The 18,789-nt window shown below is 37.1% G+C and overlaps 1 protein-coding gene across 1 annotated transcript in view; it reads left to right on the top strand.

Moving 5' to 3' along the window:
* Positions 1 to 217: 217 nt before the first annotated feature.
* The window catches only part of PTPRC (protein tyrosine phosphatase, receptor type C), a 150,864-nt gene continuing 132,292 nt past the window's right edge, over positions 218 to 18,789 (top strand). Inside the window, exons 1-2 of the mRNA XM_019530565.1 lie at positions 218 to 291; positions 376 to 493. Coding sequence (XP_019386110.1) covers positions 427 to 493 — 67 coding nt within the window. The 5' untranslated portion in view covers positions 218 to 291; positions 376 to 426. The remainder of the gene's footprint in view (positions 292 to 375; positions 494 to 18,789) is intronic.

Genomic DNA, 18,789 nt, shown 5'->3' with positions numbered 1-18,789 from the left:
AAGAATTGTTATAGTCCCATCTTTGGAAAAGTTAAATTCTTTTACATGCCTATTCAATTCCTCAGTAGAAATGCTTAAAACTGCTCAATTCATTTGAATTAAGGAAGTTAAACATCACTGCAGCAACTTAAGAAAACCCTCTTGACTTCCTGGAAACTGGAAAAAAAAAGCATTTTAAAGAAGTAAGTAGAAGAGTCTCTGACATCACTTAGCTACATAGTGAGATCGCAAGTGGTTAGTCTTTGGGTGACAGAGGAAACTGCCCTCTGACTGATAAGCAGACATTGCAGTGTATGTTCACGGTTATTTTCCTTTTGATTCAAGTTTTGCAGAGAAATTCTTTTACAGAGAGATAACAATTATTTTGCTTTCTAGAGAGAGACACATGCTGTTTCATAAGGATACGCCTGATTTCCAGATATAACCATGTTTTTGTGGCTTAAACTCTTGGCATTTGGCTTTGCCCTTCTGGAGAAGGATGTTTTTGTCAAAGGTAGGTAGCAGTTGACCTTTCATTCCCTCATTTTAGAACGATCGCATTCTTTTGGTAGAACAGAGGAAATGTTGAAGCTTTGCAATATGAAGACTCGGCAACTTTGTTCAAAAACTATAATATATGTTGTCTAAAGTGGCAGCGGGTCACTAAATCAGGAAGCCATCTCATATGAAGTACAAGACTAAAATGCTTCCTGTGTAACCATGCTCAAGAGGTGTATATGCTATTTTTAACAGAAAGTATGGCATTTTTTCTTTATTTTACTTTATTCAAATCATTTGAGAAACAATGGATTTACAGCTCTTGAAAGTACTAATTCAATAGAATCTGTTTTATTTTTTGTGAGTCAACATGTGGAATAAGAATTTGTGCGATCCAGGTCTGCATGTTTTGTATAAGAGAAGAGACTGTCATAGTGCTATATTTATTTCCTTTCAGATCATTCAGTTAATATATTTCAGGATGATTGTGCATTTATCATAGTTTCAAGCTGTTTCTTAGGCAATTTTAAGCTGAAAAAGTAGTCCATAATTTATATAATTCAAGATCGTAGCAAATGACATGCAGAGCCTTGACTTTCTTTCATGTATCCCAGCTTTATAGTCGTGTTACTAAACTGACTTCAGCTTCTCATCAGTATAAGCAAAAAAAAAAAAAAAAAAAACATAAGAGAAGAAAAAGAAGAAAAAAAGAAGGAAAAAAGGCAACATTTTGCTAACATGTTTTTTAGTTGCTTTGGACTCTGGACATTAATTCTGTTATCCTTGAAGTCTCTGTAGAGAAAAGGCACTCAATAGATGTGGTTGGTAGCTGTTGGATATTATATGAAAACAAGTGAATACTATACTGTAAAGCAAAAGACCAAAAATATATTTTTTTTGTATCTGATTTATTTTTCATTTTGTATCTCATTTCTATGGCTTCCTGCCGCTCCCCTTTCTTCAGGAAGGGCAGGTAAATGCCTGCCTTCATGGCCACCTCCATTATCAATTGATGCAGTGGCTAACAGAAGGGGCTGAAAGAGGGAATAGGGAGGTAACGGTATTATACCTCAAAAGGCAGGTTCTTATGCTCTCTGTCTACATACACAGGTCTGGCTTTGGATAGTGTCTTCCTACTGAGTTGCTAATAAAACTGTTATAGGAGCCTCAGGTTGCAGAAAGTACAAATGCAGCCAGAGTTCAAACACTGTGATGGAATAAAGGTCTTTGAGTATTATGAGACAGACTATATTTGGCTTTAAATTATTTTTCTTGGTCCCTGTTTCTTGTAAGTCATTCTTCATTTTTCTCCTTGCTACTTCCGGTGTGATTATGTGCAAGTTTCCCCTCTTGTTTAATTGAAGTAAAAGTATTTACCTCATTTGCTAAACACTTTGTAATTAGCAAATGAAAAACACTGTACAAGAGCTACTTATTGTTGCCATTATTAATCGTGGTAGCTTACTTTTTTTCTGCATCTGCTGTATCAAAAAACCAACTCAACAAGTAAAGTAATTAATTCATCAGCAGAATAAAATCATGTGGTGTACTGCATGGTGGGAATAAGAAGCCAGTGCTCTGACTTCTTTATTGGTTCATAGGTAGAATTGAAGGAGGTTAACCAATATTGTTAAAGTCATGCTTACTTGAGAGACCCCTAATATTGGACCAGTTCTATATTGGCATTGTTACCAATGGGACTAGTCTTGTAATCTCCATTTATGATCCATCTTTGTACCCTCTTTGATTTTCAGAGGCTTGTGGCTGGGGACAAAACATTGGAGAGGATGTGATGGCACTAACAGTCCCGTCAAAATGGGTGTGGTGCTGTGCTCAATCTTTATTGATCAGTGTTGCCAGGTGGACTTGAAGCATCAGTTAAGCTTTTTGGGCTGGAATTCACTGTCAAAGGGGTAAACATTGGGAAAGGTTTGTGGTGAGTGTGTTTTAAGCTGTGTTTTCACATTAGAATTTGCATCCAAGCGTTGGGGTGATCTGTACCGAATCTGAGATGCAGTAAAGGTTGTGGGTGCTCAGAAAATTCTGTGCATGGATACTCTTCTCAAAGTCAGGCCTAGTAAAGTGCCTAGAGCTGGGCACCCAGAATCACACATCACTTTAAAAACCTCCACCTACATTTTTAAAGGAATAGCTAGAAAAAGAAGAACAATGGTAGCACTGGGGCCTTCATATGTAATGGCTTTGTAACTATCCCAGCCATAATACAAGAATATGAGTTGGTTCTTGTCGTTTCCTCTAGCACAAGCTTCTGCCAAATGGTCAGAAGACAAATGTTGTATTTTAGGGTCAAGTGGTAGTGTGTGCAGGTGCCTATCTTTATGAAGCACTGTAGTTGGTCTCCAGGATTTTTTTTAATTGTGTAGAGGATAGACGTCCTTTCCTCCCACCTGCCCGCTGCTTCAGGCCCCATTCTTCCCCCCTCTAAAAGCATTGGTACATTGACAGTTTTCAAAAGCCTTCACCCACTGCTGAGTCACTTCTGTTTTTAAGATGCTGCTTGCTTACTTGTGGGTGGGATTTATTTTTTAAATTAAAAAATAAAGACTTTTTTTAAATTTAAAAATTAAAGGGCAGTGTCACAAAAATGGTCTTATGAGAAACAGTGAACCCCAACTTCACACAAGAGAATTTTGTTTTCATCTGTGCTGGCCGCAAACTTCAGCAGAACTTCCTCTTGTTTTTGCACCCCTGCATACAAGTTAGATGTAAAGTAGATAGCCATAGGCGGCGGAAGGCTGGGGCTAACAGGGCTTAGCCCCCCTCAGCCCCCCAAACACAGCTCCACTGCTGCAGTGCCATCGCCATGCCCTGCTGCTGCAATGCTGTGCCCAGCACCCCACCATGCGCTGGCCCTGTAACGGCTCTGCGGGAGGGAGGGGCAGCCCTGTATTGTCTCCCACCCCCCTGCAAATAATGTTTTCTCCCACCACTGTTGTATAGAGCAGGTGTGTGTTGGGAGCGGGGCAGGTGGGTAGGATTGGTAGGGCAGTGCGGTAGGAAGAGTGTGGCCTGGGTTTCCACGGCCCTGGGTCTGTTCTCGTAAAGATATGCAGAGCTTCATTAGATGAGGCTAACCTGTTCCTAAACTAATTTACCTCATCTGCACTCAGTTAGATTGGGCCGGCCATTTTTTGTCCAATCTAACCTTCCTGAACATCCATACAGACTAGCACTTAGATTGACCTTAATAGGGTTAGGTTGATCTAAGTGTAATATCTGCACATACCCTTGGTGACTACACAAGTGCACAGTGAAATCCAGTCTCTGCCTTGACAAGGCAGGAAAAGTGAGAAAGGAACGAGAGGTGAAATAACACTGCACTGGTCGCACAGCAGGCAGTGGTTGCAATTAGGAAGAGAGGCTTGGTCTCCTGACTTGTAAGACCATATTTAGTCACAAACCTAAGCTGCCTCCCAAACAATACTTATGTATATTGGATGAGCCGGAGGTTTTCACGCTCAAATCATGAATACACTGCATGCATCGAATAACTATTTTGTTAACGTTTCTTTTCTTGAGGAACCGCATTGGGGTGCATTCTGGACAGGCACAATCCCCTGCTTCTGTTCAAAAGCTAGATAAGAGACAACACTTCTGGGGTCATGTCTATGCTCCAGATGGCAGGGTAGTATAAAAATTCTTAAGTTAGTATAGCCACAGCTAGATTTACCTGAGAAGCTAGATCATTTGACCCATGTTGAACTCCCTACTGACACATGTAAACTGCCTTCATACCAGAGTTAGCAGATTTAAGACTTAGCTTAAATAAACTTAAATAAGCAAGCCTGGATATTTCTGCATGACTATAATCTGAACAAGTAGAAATTAAGTTAATGCTCTGTCCAGCTCAGAGGTAGTTTTCCCATAAGCCTCCATTCACCTGTTCTGTATTCTGTATGCACCTGTTCACCTTATCTACTGTGTCATAAGAATGCCTTCAGTCAGATTGGATTGCAGTGCTGTCCAGGAAATAACAGTGTGGATCCTGGAGCCTGTTGCCTTGTCCATTATTTTAGGCTGAAAGTTAGGTGTTAACTAGATATGAATGTAAACAGCAATAAACAAGATGGTTGCCATCTCTAAGGGTCAATTCAGGAGTTGAATTAGTTTGGAATCAGTTTATGCAATGCAGTGATGCAAATCTTGTAATGGCAAAACTCTTGACTTCCTTCTGTAAAAATCAAGATAAAAAAAAAACAGTTGTGAAACTGCCTTTACTGAAATGTTACGTTTTTTTTAGTTGAAACTGAGACTCAGACTGCTGTATTGTATTTTTCTATATATATTTTCAGGTAATTTGTTACCTTAAAAGTGGTTCCATGTTCCCTGGAGTTTCATTAACCACTACACTATCTTATCTATTTCCAGATTCTTTTTCTTTTAGGTAAAACTGTTTGGGGCCTTTAGTATCAGGATTTTAAAAGCTAGCTTTAAGATCTTCAATGCTAGCTTGCATTGTACATAGTGGTGTATAGCTATAGAATCTATTTCCTTCCTTTTCTATTATACTTCTACCTTCACAGTACTGTTTCTAGTTATTCCCTGCATGTCAATCCATTCTCAGACAGTATGCTTGTCTGTTTTGTAGATTCAAAGACTCCTCTTACAACCCTTCTCTCCATTCATAATCCCACCATTCTGTAGATTGGTATCAGCTCTAATGACATCTTTTACTGTGTGTGAATGACTTTTTTGTGGCACAAATGTGGACTCCATGGAGCAGTTTTTTAATTCCCTTTGTTATGTTCTTCCCCTGACAATTGATGAAACAGACTACCAGCCTAAGAACAGAAAAATGAAGAGAAATCAAAGAAGCTTTCTGTACTACATATATATAGCTGCTAGCAGTTTATGAAATGAATCAACTGTGTCCTAGCCCCTGAAAAGCATTAAGAAAATGTAAAGCAATACACAAGTCTAACAATAATCTCAGTCTAAGCACAGATGATATGTAGACATATAAGTGTTATAGTCTTTCCAGATAATCAGCTAAATATTTCAAAAGTGGTTTTCCAACAGAAGCTATGGACATGCCACTTCAGTTCTAAGTGAATGAGTTCTAAGTATGGGGTGGGGATGTTAAATGTAGACAAGGCTAGAGTCTGGAAAGACTGATTTACCTTTGATAATAGCCGACTTAAAACCCAGTTGTAAATGTTATATTATTCTGAACTTCGGACTATTTGACTACCAAACTTGTGTGTCAATAAAAACAAAAAGGATTTTATATGCAGAAAGATGGTGTTTTTATAGAGCCTTGTTGGCATGTCAAAAACATGCTCGTAATAGATTTTTCTCAAGTAGATCATAGGCCTTATTAAATCCACTGGAATTCTGCATTAGAGATTAGGAAATAGCATCACATCAGCAATTGTTACCAAGGTCAAGAGTGATTCTTTATAGAAATAATAGTAACAATGTCTCTTTACTATGACTATTATTTTGCTTCCAGGCCTGTGAGATTTAGTTGTAGTTTAATTGTAGCTCAAGACTACCCTACCTTATCCCACTGTATGAGAATACAGTGCCTATGATAGTGGTGAGAGGTGAAGTATATAACATGTGCATGAATTTATGATATAAAGATCAATAGTAGCTTTTTACTGATTTGAATGACAGTAGGTTTATATAGCATGGGAAAGATTATTTGTAAACCAAAGCCTAAATAACTTTCTATTAAACTAAAACATTTCTGTTAATAGCATGCATCACATCACATCACATCACATCACACTGTTTTCAATTGGTTCCTGCCACATAAATTCTCTTGATTTCTCTTTGCACTCAAATTGTTATTCACCTAAGCCTCACCTCTATGGTGACGTCAATGGAAAGTCCGCAAAAGCAGCAACATAAAACGCTCAAACTTGTTCAAGAAATATTTTGTCTTTTAATTTTGTTCTTTTTGATTTGAATTTAATTTTGTCTGATACTGTAAATACAGGGGGGAAATGTCCTGGGTGTTCACTGTACTTGCAATAAATAGCATTTGAGAGCTCAAATGCTTCAGTTCTGTTTTAGGGGATTGCCAGTTCGCTTTCAGTGGATTGCCTTGCAGAGCTAGCATTCACAATTGGAACCATGTGTTCAAAATAGCTATGACCATTTAGACATAAAAAAATTAATGGCCATAGCTGTAGCCAGCATCTAGGGTATTGAACTCTTTTGAAAACTTGGTTTTATTTAGGTGCTCATATGTAGATGATCTGTTCTAAATATTTGACCCCAGTTGTAGATGCTGAACACTTGAAAAATACGGTCCTGAGCTCTTTTGACTGTCTGGCCCTTAAAGTCTTGTATATTCTGCCATTAATACAATCATTATATTTATCATAGCAGAGCATATTGGCTGGAGTCAAGATCGGAGGGCCCTATTTTGCTAGGTACAGCACAAATGCAGAATGCCCCACTAAGCTCACAATTGAATTTAAGACAAAACACAACAGTAGGTTGAAATAAAAGGATGGAACAACTGTGGGAAGTAGGGTTTGGGAAGGAGTAGGGTTTGTGCATAGCTAAACGGTTTGCATACTCCCTCTTGCTATTAATTTCTTCTTCTGAGGAACTCATTCAAACTTGTCCAACCCTTGAATACTGAGACATTTTTTGCACCCAAAATAAACTCTAATATCAGGAACTCTTGTTCTCACACTAGTTACTGTGCCCTTACAAGTACCCTGCGTTGCCACGTGGATGCAGTGTGGTACATGGTAGAGGTCATTTAAAAATAAAACACTGAAAGGACAAAAAAAAATTACATGGGTGTCTCAAGTTTATTCCTTTGTATGTAAATTCAATCTACAAAGGTAAATATACAGATGTATCAGAGCATTAAAGTATTAACATTACTTGCATAAGTTATTTGGCCTGACTGCATAACCCTGTAATAACAATGCTGTTTTCTTCCATATTGTGATTGACAGCACAAGCAGCCAGGCAAAAAGCATATAAAGAAATGTATTTCAGTATAGCTGTGTAGATTTCTGTGTGTGATGTGTGTTTTGCATACAGTATAGACATACCTGTATAGATGTATAATAGGCAAAAGTTTATAAACTTCTACTTTTGCACTTCTCCCTAACAGATGTTTCATTTATGTAGAATGGAAGTACGTAATACCACTCACACAGAGGAAGGGCAGCACCCTGTTCTACTCAGAATCTTATTTTATGCCACTTACTGTAATATCTGAGCAGCACCACCATAACAATAATACATTAATTCTCAGCTAGATCTGTTGCTGTTCTTACAGATATATTTATATTGAAAAAGTACTCTCCACTCTGCAAAAAAAAGGGAATGGGGTGGGGAAGGGAAATGTTTAGCTGCAGGGATGCAAAGACTGGCATCAAATCTCATGAATTTCATATTATAGATCAAATGGAGTCAAACGGTCTATAATGTAAGTAAGGTCCATATACACACTGCTGAGTTTGAAATTTGTACGACACATTTACTGAATTAGATATATTTTTATATAGGCTAGTATAAGTTTCATTTTCATTGACTTTGCATGGAGATCTGAGCATTCAGCTCTTCTCAAAACCAGTTCCTGCATAGCTGTATGTTTGAGCTGGAATTTTCTTTTCTTTTTGAAATGCCAAGAGATTTGAATGACTGCATGTAAGATAAGATATGAAATCCCATTCTGAGATGGGACTCTAAGGAAGAGTTGAAATACTGAATGAAGCAAGTACATGGTGTGATGAGCATGTAATAACCGTAAGCATTTCCTTTCCTAAAAATTTTAAATTATTTCTGTCATGTCAGCTTGTCTCACAGTGTGTCTTCATGATGATGGACAGGATAGGCAGGTAATGGAACAGGGCAGAATTATGTGCCCTGTTGTAAAATCATTAAAATCTTTGTTGTAGACTTGGAGAGACACCTCTATGAATGATTGGGTGATACATCAGCTAGCCTACGGTTGACACATTTTCAGACTTCACTGAACACAAGAAATTTTAAATGACATTTTCAGAGTTCCAAACAAGGAATCACTGGATTTTTGATTTATACTTGTTCAGAAAATCGTGAATGTCAGTAAGATTACTTATATGCTTAAAGGAATGCATGTGTTTTGCTGGATCAGAGCTTAGGAATCAGAGTTAATAAAACAAGATCAAAGAATGAAAAACAGCCCTTTCCCAGTGAGCTGCCAGTAACACAGCCAGTCTATTATAGGCTGAGGTGGCACTGCCCTTTTATTAATGGTACTTGACCCTTCTTTCTATAAGCTGTTTTCAGTTGCTTATAACTTTGCCAGATTCTAAAGTTTTAGGCCGAAATGTTCAATGCTGAGCATGTGCCTTAGACTACTTATTTGCTTATTCAGCATCTTTTATTGAATACTGCATGCCCCTGAATAAAGCATACACCTTGTTTATGGAAGGTGGAGTGATGAGAAAAGATTTTTCCTTGAAAATACTGGTAATACTCTTCTTTGCAGAGAAAACACAGGCAGCTGCAGTTAGTGGGGAGCAAAAACCTATGGCTGCTCTGTTAACTACCTAGCTGCAGGATATGGTAGGTGTTTCTGGCTGCACACCCAGCATGAGAGTGGGCTCAGTATATCTGCTCCCTGCACTTCCTCAGTTAAGACACACACCCCAATTATGAGCGCTTAATTTTTGGAAAAACAAGGCGTGTGACATATGAGCATAAGTATTTGCTGGTGAAATGGTAAAAATGGTTCAGCTGTTTGTCACAACGAGACTAGGGGAAAATAGGTTGTTTTCCACTACTAAAAGATTCTGGTTCTAGCTCACTCATGCTTTGTATCAGGGAGTTCAGATTTAGTGAGGAGTCAGGCTTTTTGTTAGACACAGACCTTTTCACATGAAAAGCTGCCTAAATCTGGGCATGTAATAATTGTTACAGTCAGCACATGATCAGTACAGATGTACTAGTGTTTGACATCTAAAATTCCAGGTGCTTTTGTCCCAAACACTTCCCCAATTCCTATATGTAAGCAAACATACCATCTTTAAAATGACTGAATACACTCCTGCTCAGGGCTGGAGGGTTGAAAACAGTTTCCCTTTAATGGCTACTCCAAGTTGAGGCATTAGAACAGGGGACAGGAAGCCTACCTATGCTCTAGTCGTAATGACAATGACACACTTTGCTGTCATTGAAGCTGTGTGGAGGAGGAGGAAGATCTGATTCAACTCTGGAGGAGGCAAGAGTCAAATGCTGATGAGAGTCTAGGAGCTAGAAATGGGTGGAGGGAGACAGAAAGTCAGTTCATGGGGAGGCAATTGAGATTAGATGAAGAGCTAGGAAAAAGAGAGGAGTCTGAGATAGTCATGGCAAGGAGACTGGTAAGGAGTAGGGCATGTAAAAAGGGTGCAGTGATTGATTTGACAAGAAGCCATGTTGGGGGGAGCAGTAGGTTTGGCCAAGCAGAGACCAGGGCAAAGAGCTAAAAGAAGCAAGGATGTTGGAACTGGAGGTAATGGGCAAAAGAGTCTGGGACCACTACATCCCACTTTCTTCATGAGCCTAGAATGGCACCCAAAACCTGCATCTCGCCATTCCCCTGGTGTCAGCACACATCTGTGTCACTTACTGGCCGTGTCCCATCTCTCTCTACTGCTTGCCACATATAGAAGGACAACCATCTAGTGCCATAATGTATTCCACTAATCCAAGTGTTTGAAGTCAGTATATTGAACTAAAGGTCCCAACCATGCTGATGAACTGGGTGGGTTTGAAGTCTCAGAAGGGATTTTTTTCCCCCATTTTTTAAACCTAAAATATAATACAGATGCCACATAAACACAAAATAAAGAACAAACAACTCCCTCTTCCAAATACTTGTTACTTGTGCAAATGTGTATGCAGACAATATGACAGGCTTTCATTACACGATCAGGAACTATTTTTTCACAGAATATCTGTTTTGTTAGGTGCGCAGACTTGTACGAGGCTCACTGAATGAGAAGCATTTCAGTATTTTCTTTTCTTTTTGTTCAGTGGGTGACTCCTTTTTTAACTGACTATTATTCAGACCCTTCTCATTAGACAGAATTATTCATTTTCTCTTGGGATTTTCTGTGGAGCTTCTCACTGTAATATCTGAGGATTTGCAAATATCAACATATTTATTTCTAGAATAACCCCATGAAATTACTCTGTACTATCCCTATATTCCAGGTGACAATGTAAGACAGAGAGCCACCGGTCTACTAATACCGGGAGATTGATTTCAGAGGCATAGGACCCATTTTTTAGAGTACTCAGTATTACCTTGCACTTCATATGTTCAAATGTAGAGAAGATAATTTGCCTTCAAACACTTGCAAATCAGATCAATCATGTTAAGTCAGGCACCCATAAAATACGAAAAACACAGCAGTGACTACCTAGGAAAAATTTTGTTTAACTGACCCATTTTTCAGGACAGTATTTTGTCATTACTTAGCAAAGCTCAGAGGTCTGTGTACTGATTTAGCAGAAGTTTGAGACAGAACTATAGCTTCATCATTCAAAATTTGTCTATTTCTGATTATTGCCTATAAGAATGTAGGCTTATTTGCTAGGCACATATATGGGTTTAAATTTCCAAAACCACCAAAGGTGATTTAGAACCTAAGTTCAATTTTCAAAAAGTGATTTTGTAGCTTAAAAGCCTATCACTTTTGAAATTAAATTTTGAATATTTAATTGAGTAAATATAAACACCATTTATGTTTATAGCTCTGTGAATTGTGTTGATATAGTTGTGGAAATAGTAGCCTTTTGCTGTCTCACTCATTGTATCTGATTAATGCTTGAGACACAAGAGACTAGGAACTATTTTACGTCGATAGATAACTTTTTTGTTTTCTAAATAAGTATGAAAAATTACCTGTTGATGGAGATTTTGATAATAGTAGATGTGGCAGTCTATGATCTATTTCCAAGAAGTATAGGCAGGATGCACCATTCCCCCACTTAAAAAAAGCTGATTGGTGATTGCTATAGAAACACTGTGGAGTCTCTAGACAGAGCAGTATAGTGGCATCCCTTCTTTGTTGCAGAGAAAGTAGTCCTGGTGGCATTGGAATCAATGCTTAATAAAGAAATCAGAATATTCACCTCTCAGGATATTTTACTCATTAGTTAGCAAGAGTATAACGACACTAGAAAGTCCTGTACTATCATTCATGCAGTTTTATTGTTCAGACAGACTTCCAATTTATATTTATAGTCAGTTTGCCTGCCCAAGGATGACAGATCTGGTCCTGTAATCCCTTTGTAAGCATTATTAGAGTTTAAGATTTACAGTGCTTTACAGGCAATGGCCCCAACCTTGTAAACATTTATCCATATCCTTAATTTTAATCCTAGACTTTATCTGAGTAAAGCTAAGTGTAGGCCCAACCATTTGCAAGCTCAAACCCTAAACCTTTGATCAGAGGGTCAAAAACATACAAAATGTATCTTAGTACAAGTCATAATTGTTGTTCCATCACATAACTGCAGGTAATAAATTCCAGATCTTTGCAACTTTTATCATTCTTGCTAGATCCAAGTCTTATGTGCACAAAACTCAGAACATCTTCCTAGAAGTTAACGGACCTTATCCTGCATTCAGGAAGGAAGTTGATCTCTGACGTTGTACTCCCCCCACCCTCCCCCCCCACCACACACACACATATGGCAAACTGACTATAAATATAAATTGGAAGTCTGCCTAAACAATAAAACTGCACAAGTAATAGTACAGGACTTTCTAGTGTTGCTATACTATTGCTACCTAATGAGTAAAATATATGTGTGTGCATGTGTGCCTTCTTTTATATATACAGTTGTGAATACTGCACTATAATCTCAGCAGTAATACTGTTTTAATCTTTTAGGAAACACTAGGTCAGACAAAAGAAATGGGTGCATTTTACGCCCAGGAGAAACATGAAACATGTCATATTACTATATTTACTTACAATATATTCCTATCATTGGAGGGGATAGCATTATTTATGGAATTAGAGCTTACATATTTGTTGCAATAATTCATGCTAAACATCAGTTATTAAAATGAACTATAAAAGAAATATCCTCAGGCCACCTATTCATTATTATCTGTGGTTAATTTTGTTACTTCATGCGTAGTGGATGTAGGCTTAATATAGGTAATGTTACTGGACTTCAGGGATCCTCAGAACATAGTGTCTAGCTATTATATAGCATTATTTACCCATGGATACCAAAGTGATTCCCCAAGTAAGTAAGTAACGTTATTCTGTTTTAGCACAGAGGTTAGGAGGAAGGAAGGGCAGGGTGGTATCACAGAGACTGATTCAGAGCTATGAGCTTTTGTAGGCAACAACCTACTTTGTGTTACACAACATAGGTTGTTGCCTACAAAAGCTCATGCCTCTCTGAATCAGTATCTTGGGCCTATTCTGACTTCTGCCTGCCCCCATTTTGGTAACTAAAATAGGCAAGCAAAAGAATAATATTTGTTAAAAACATAAAATGATACAGCTTAAGCATATCACGAGCTTTAAGCAGAACAACTCATTTGTTTTAATATGTGTCAGTCATAAAAGAGCAACAGGGCAGAGAACTGACAGGTTTCACACCATACTAAGGGTTGTGAAGAGGATATACAATAGTCCCCTGAACCGGGGTTAAATTTTGTCCTACCACAAGGCTGGACAAATGGTTTATCTCTAACACCAGCAAAGAACAAAGATGCAGGATTGATTGTATTGATGTTTCCTCCTGGGAGAAGAGTGCTAACATCTTCACAAGGAATTATATGCCTTTTTTCAAGGGCTGCTTTGGGATGGTGAATGAGGTTACAGGATGCAACTTTTTGAGTATCTAGGTGCACAAATAGGTGCACGGATAGGTAAGCATACACTCAGAGTGGTTTTACAAGAAGAGGGAGACTGCTGCTCAGGAGCAAACAAAAGCTGTTAATACTGTCACAGCCACACATGCATAAGTCAGCTAAATTGCCCAACTTTTACTCTGGATGAAGTAGGATGAAGTAGTTTTGTTACATTTATATAGCCACAGATTCATGCATACCTAAGTTACGGCATTCCAGGTGCTGTGAAGTTTGGAGCAGCAGCTAACCTGTTCTTTTTAGGGCAGACTAAGCATACATTTGTCCGTACCCTTGATATGCAGATGTGAAAGAATATGAAGAGGAAGTAACAATACAGATAATACCAAGCATTTCTATTTTGTAATGTATTTACCAACTTGTCTTCATTTTATGGTTTAGCATAGCTGATCTGCAGCACACATGCATGTCACAGGTGGCTCATGGCAGATCAAGGATGGGACAGGAAGCATAGTGGCAGGTTGGGCAGGGAGCAGAAAGCAGAGCAGCAGATTGAAGCTAATTTATGGCATGCTTGCAAAAAAGGTTGGCCCCTTGCTGTATTATAATATTTCCAGGAGACATCAAAAATTATTTAGACTCAGTATGGATCCAGTACTGATGCTTAAATAGAGCTATATATATGGAACGTCTTATTACAGGAAATGTAATCATTAAGGAAATGGTCTGCGTCTCAGTTTGCTGGAGTGTGACATTTCAAACCAAGCCTTGTTTTAAGGGCTTCAGCTTGAAAGCAAATAAAACAAACCAACCAACCCTCCCATCCACTGCAAACTTCACAATATTTTCCTATGCCAAGTAAGGTGATTTTATTCTTGTAATGAAAAATGCTGGTAATTAATGAAGGGGACTGCTACTGAGTATTTGAAGTCTTCCAAATTCTGTTATTAGTTTTACAGATTAGTTTTAAAGGAAGAAGCCAATATGACTGTAAGCAGATTCTGGCCCGATTCAATACAAACTTCTGTGGTGTGCTACACATTTGGCAATTGTTTATGGACAATTTGAAATATTTTTCTGCTTTGCTTTATTTGAATGTTTCTTTGTCAAAGATGAAGTGATTCTCTCTTAACTCCTGTGTTATTCTAATGTTCATTATTTTCCTTCTTACTCATATACTCTCTTGCTCGCTGCTTTGATCCATTTTATTGAGCTAAAAAGCTGGGAAATATAGGTGCCTATACATGTGTTCTAATGTGATCTCATTAAAATACATCAGAAAAGACTCGATTAATAGAGTTTGCTGGAGTGTAATTGGAACACTCCAGCATGCTGCAGAGTCTCGGGTATTCAGCATCCTGCATTTGAAAACAAAGTTTAGTTAAAGTGCCCCCCCCCCACACACACCATTTTGAAATGTGGGATGCTGAATACATGCGGTGCTGTGGTGTTTTAATTAGACCCTGGAGCACTTGTATAGCCAACCTATTAGGCCAGCTCATACTTAAGTGTATGTGAAATCCTGGTAGGAGGAAAACTGTGCAGAATTCTAGGTTGGAGTCCTTTGAATTTTTTCCAGTGGGACAAGAATATCTAGTTTACCACAAAAAGAACAGAGGGTATGAGCTGCACACTGCAGATCCTCCAAATCTTGTGGCTCTCAAGGATGACTGGAGGCAATGGACTGATCCCAAAGAAGTAACAGATTGTAAATCAAGCCTTACTGCAGTGAAGAGTATGAGTAGGATGAAATATAATCAAAATTACTTTAATGTAACTTTCATTCTTTCTGCCCTTGGGTGCACTCACTAATTCCCTGGGGAGAAAAGTTACTTTTGAACACTGCGTAAGATCAGCCTGCCAATGCAATCTTAGTAAAATCAGAAATTGCATAATTTACTCTTTGGTCTTTCAAAAAAAAAGGAAAAACGTATAAACCCAAAATAAAACATTATTCTGTAGGGTTCTTAGCATTGTTCAATAAGTTGCTCAATGGAAAGATTAAAGTACCCAGTATTTTATAGCAATAGTTGTTACAGGTAGGAACCTCATCTAAAAAAAATCAATTTGGTAATGTTCCAAAATATTAAATAAGTAAGAGAAATAGTTTCTTGCTAAATGGACCTAACTAAGTAAATAGAGAATTCCTGGCATCACTGTGCCACAACGTTTCAGATGATATTTTTAATCACACATATTTAATTTTGTTTCTAAAAATAAAAAACCCTTTATTTTCCCCATAATATTTTAAAGCCACATAATAGCTAGAAATGAAAATATATTGCAGAATGCCCATGTGGAAGTGACATCGATTTCTTGATTACACAGTATACATTAGGTCTTGGATTTTCACTCACTTATGGGTATGGATGCCCAATTGTGTTTGCATTTAGTGGAAAATTAGTTGCAAACCCTCTTTGATAGCTTCAGCTTAGACATGTTATACCATGTTGAATTATCTTTGCTATGACTTCATTTTTACTGTGTTTAATCTTATTATGAAGTTTTTTTGGTATTATATATATCTCATGATTGAGTTATTTTATGAACAAGGGATTTTCCTTAAAGAAAGTTAAAGATTTTTTAAAACTTTTAATACATAATAATATTTCTTCTCTTCTATCTTTTGTACTTTCTAGGTTTAAAGTATTGTTCTAGAAAAGCTACCTCAGTTTTATTTCTAATGATTTGGAAGTGATTATCATTATATGTGCAAATCACACATTTGTGTGATTTTTCCCAAAATGCCATTAAGTTAACATAGAAAATAACCATGTAAAGAAATGCAACACATTCATTCAATTTTATCAAGTCCTCAATATCCATGAGATATGCAAGTATAGTTCAAGGACCTGTAACATAATCAATGAACAGTACACTTAAAGACACCGTTCCTTTGTTATCTTGTGGATCTGTTGGTTCATAATTAGATGATGTACAAACACATCGGTATGCACTTTAAATAATAAAGTGTGGTTCTTAGCTATTGATTTACATGATAATTAGAAAATGAGCATCAGGAAATAAAAGGAGCTGTTTGTATTTAGTTACTAAAATATTGTTTTGAAGCATTTTCACATGTTTAAAGAAATCTTTGCATGCTGTAACTTTAAATGTACCTTGAATTTAAAATGTAATCTTTTTTATACTTACCAAAAATCCCTTTAATTATTAAACACATTCCAAAAATCAGTATGTAATTTAATGAATGTTCCCTACATGTAAGTAAATGATACTACAAAGATAAAATTACTTAGTTCCTTGCCAGTCATGTAAAGGTAATTTCCTGGAAATCTCTCTTCCATTTACAGAGTAGAATTTAGATATAGGAAAAGTTCAAATCTCCCCTAAAATATCCAATTCTGTTTCTTTCTACAACATGGGAACTGAACATGCTCTGCTAGAGTTTTCATGTTCTAGAGAAAAAGGAAGCAGGAAGGCAAAGGGGAAAATAACTGTGGTTATAAGATTCTAAGTATCATATTAAACATGGAAATGTAGCTCAAGTGTTAGAAAAAGAATAGAACATAGGTTATTTATAGATAAACTTAAATATACATGTTAGGTTGGTTAGGAAGAAATTTCTTGAGCAAACAGCTAAAGGTCTACAGCCAGTTTGAACTGTTTAAAAGAAGATGATCTGCCTTTGGAAAAATCATTGATTGAATGATTTTGATGCTGCACAATTTCTTAAAAATAAAAATCTTTTTGTATGCATTTTGCAAACAGAGAAAGAAGTTCAATGATGAGTACTTTTCTAATTAGAACCTGACAGCAATTAAGTGCTCTTCTGTATTGAGCTGGAGTTCTCTACCCGTCTTCTACTGACCAAGTGTTCACATCAGTTAGGGTGTTATGTCTTGTGTCAGCATTGATGGTAGTTTTATGACGTGTTTAGATTATGGATTTCTATAGGATGGCTTGGATAGGGATGATTGGTATTTCTCTATGATTCTATGACTTTGTGTACACTTTGGCAGTTTGATTCTGGGAGGCCCACAACTGAATGGGTATGAAGATGGGCTAACGCACAGATGGCTCTTAAAGGTCAAGCCTGAGGAACAATGATAAAACTATATGGGGAAAGTAGGACTTTGAGTACTTGTAGCGTAACACTGAATCTATGCTAATTTTGTACAAGCAACATCTATTCAGTGTACTTTTTATTTCTTTACTTAATTTAACATGAATTACAGTTGAAACAACAAAAACACATAGAACAGTAACCATCTTGCATTTTATATTTACATTACTTGTGTAAGGTCTGTAATATTATAAAATCTATTTAAATTTAACTCTGTAGCTAAAGAAATGTGTTATAAATGAAAGACGAGTCTCTAAGTGAATCACACTCAGTGTTTTACTTTTGCAAAATTATGATTTCAAGCCACATAAACTGAAGTGTTAATATTTTTGTATGCTGCTATAGCTCGCTTTACCTCAGTAAGGAAGTTACTCACTTGTGGGTTTACAAGCAGTCCTAGCCATGGGAACAGGGAGGGAGCTTGCTATAGAGTATAAACTGAGAGCTACCTTGCTGAAATGTAGCCGAGTGCTCTGCAAAATGGAGATAAAATTAAGGCACCCACATCCGGTGACTGAATTGTTCTGTCAAGTTGTTACCAGGATATTAAAGCTATTTATTCCAGACACTGCTAAAGTACAAATGTTTAAAAGTATTCTCAATTTCTTACTATGCACATCATGAAAACATTCTGAGCCAGTTCCTTATCTGCTATATTTCAATATATTTTCATTGATGTCACTGTATTTAACCTTAGTTTTATTCTGAGAACAAGGAAAGATTTAAAGAACTAGTCCCACCAAAATTAAATACTTGCAAATATAAGAATATCTACTTTTTAATAGAACTTTCAATAATGAAATGCATAGAAGCTATAAGATTAAAAAGTACAGAATAGTTATATCAAACACATCATTAAAATTTAGAAAGTGTTCCTTTTTTAAATACCTAACAATCTTAATGATATTTGAAAAGAATAATTTTACCATTTTCTAAATCCTGAAGTCTTAAAAAGCCTCTAACAGGTAGCCAACCTGTTAGGGATAGGACTTTCTTACTTAGATTTAAAAAATGAAGTTGTTAAAAAGCTCTATGGGAAATTCAGTAAGAACTGTACGTCAAGACTGAAGAGCAAAATTTCCAGGGTATACATAGTTTTGATACTGTATTGCTTGACAAAATATCAAAAAAGTTTACTAAATAAGGTAAAAAGATATGAGTGTTTCTAATAGGTGTTACTTTAATTAATACCCTGCCCTTTCTTAGAATCATAGAATTACAGATAATTAGGGTTGGAAGGCACCTCAGGAGGTCATTTAGTCCAAGCCTCTGCTCAAAGTAGGACCATCCCCAACTAGATCATCCTAGCCAAGGCTTTGTCTACCCAGGTCTTAAAACTCTCCAAGGATGGACAGTCCACAACCTCTCTGGGGAACTTGTTCCAGTGTTTTGCTGCCCTCCTAGTGAGACAGTTTTTCCTAAC

This window comes from Crocodylus porosus, unplaced genomic scaffold, assembly GCF_001723895.1.
Source record: "Crocodylus porosus isolate Cpor-Errol unplaced genomic scaffold, CroPor_comp1, whole genome shotgun sequence".
In the NCBI taxonomy this organism is placed as follows: Eukaryota; Metazoa; Chordata; order Crocodylia; family Crocodylidae; genus Crocodylus; species Crocodylus porosus.
The sequence above is the reverse complement of the archived record's forward strand: the minus strand, read 5'-3'. Positions and strand labels throughout refer to the sequence as shown.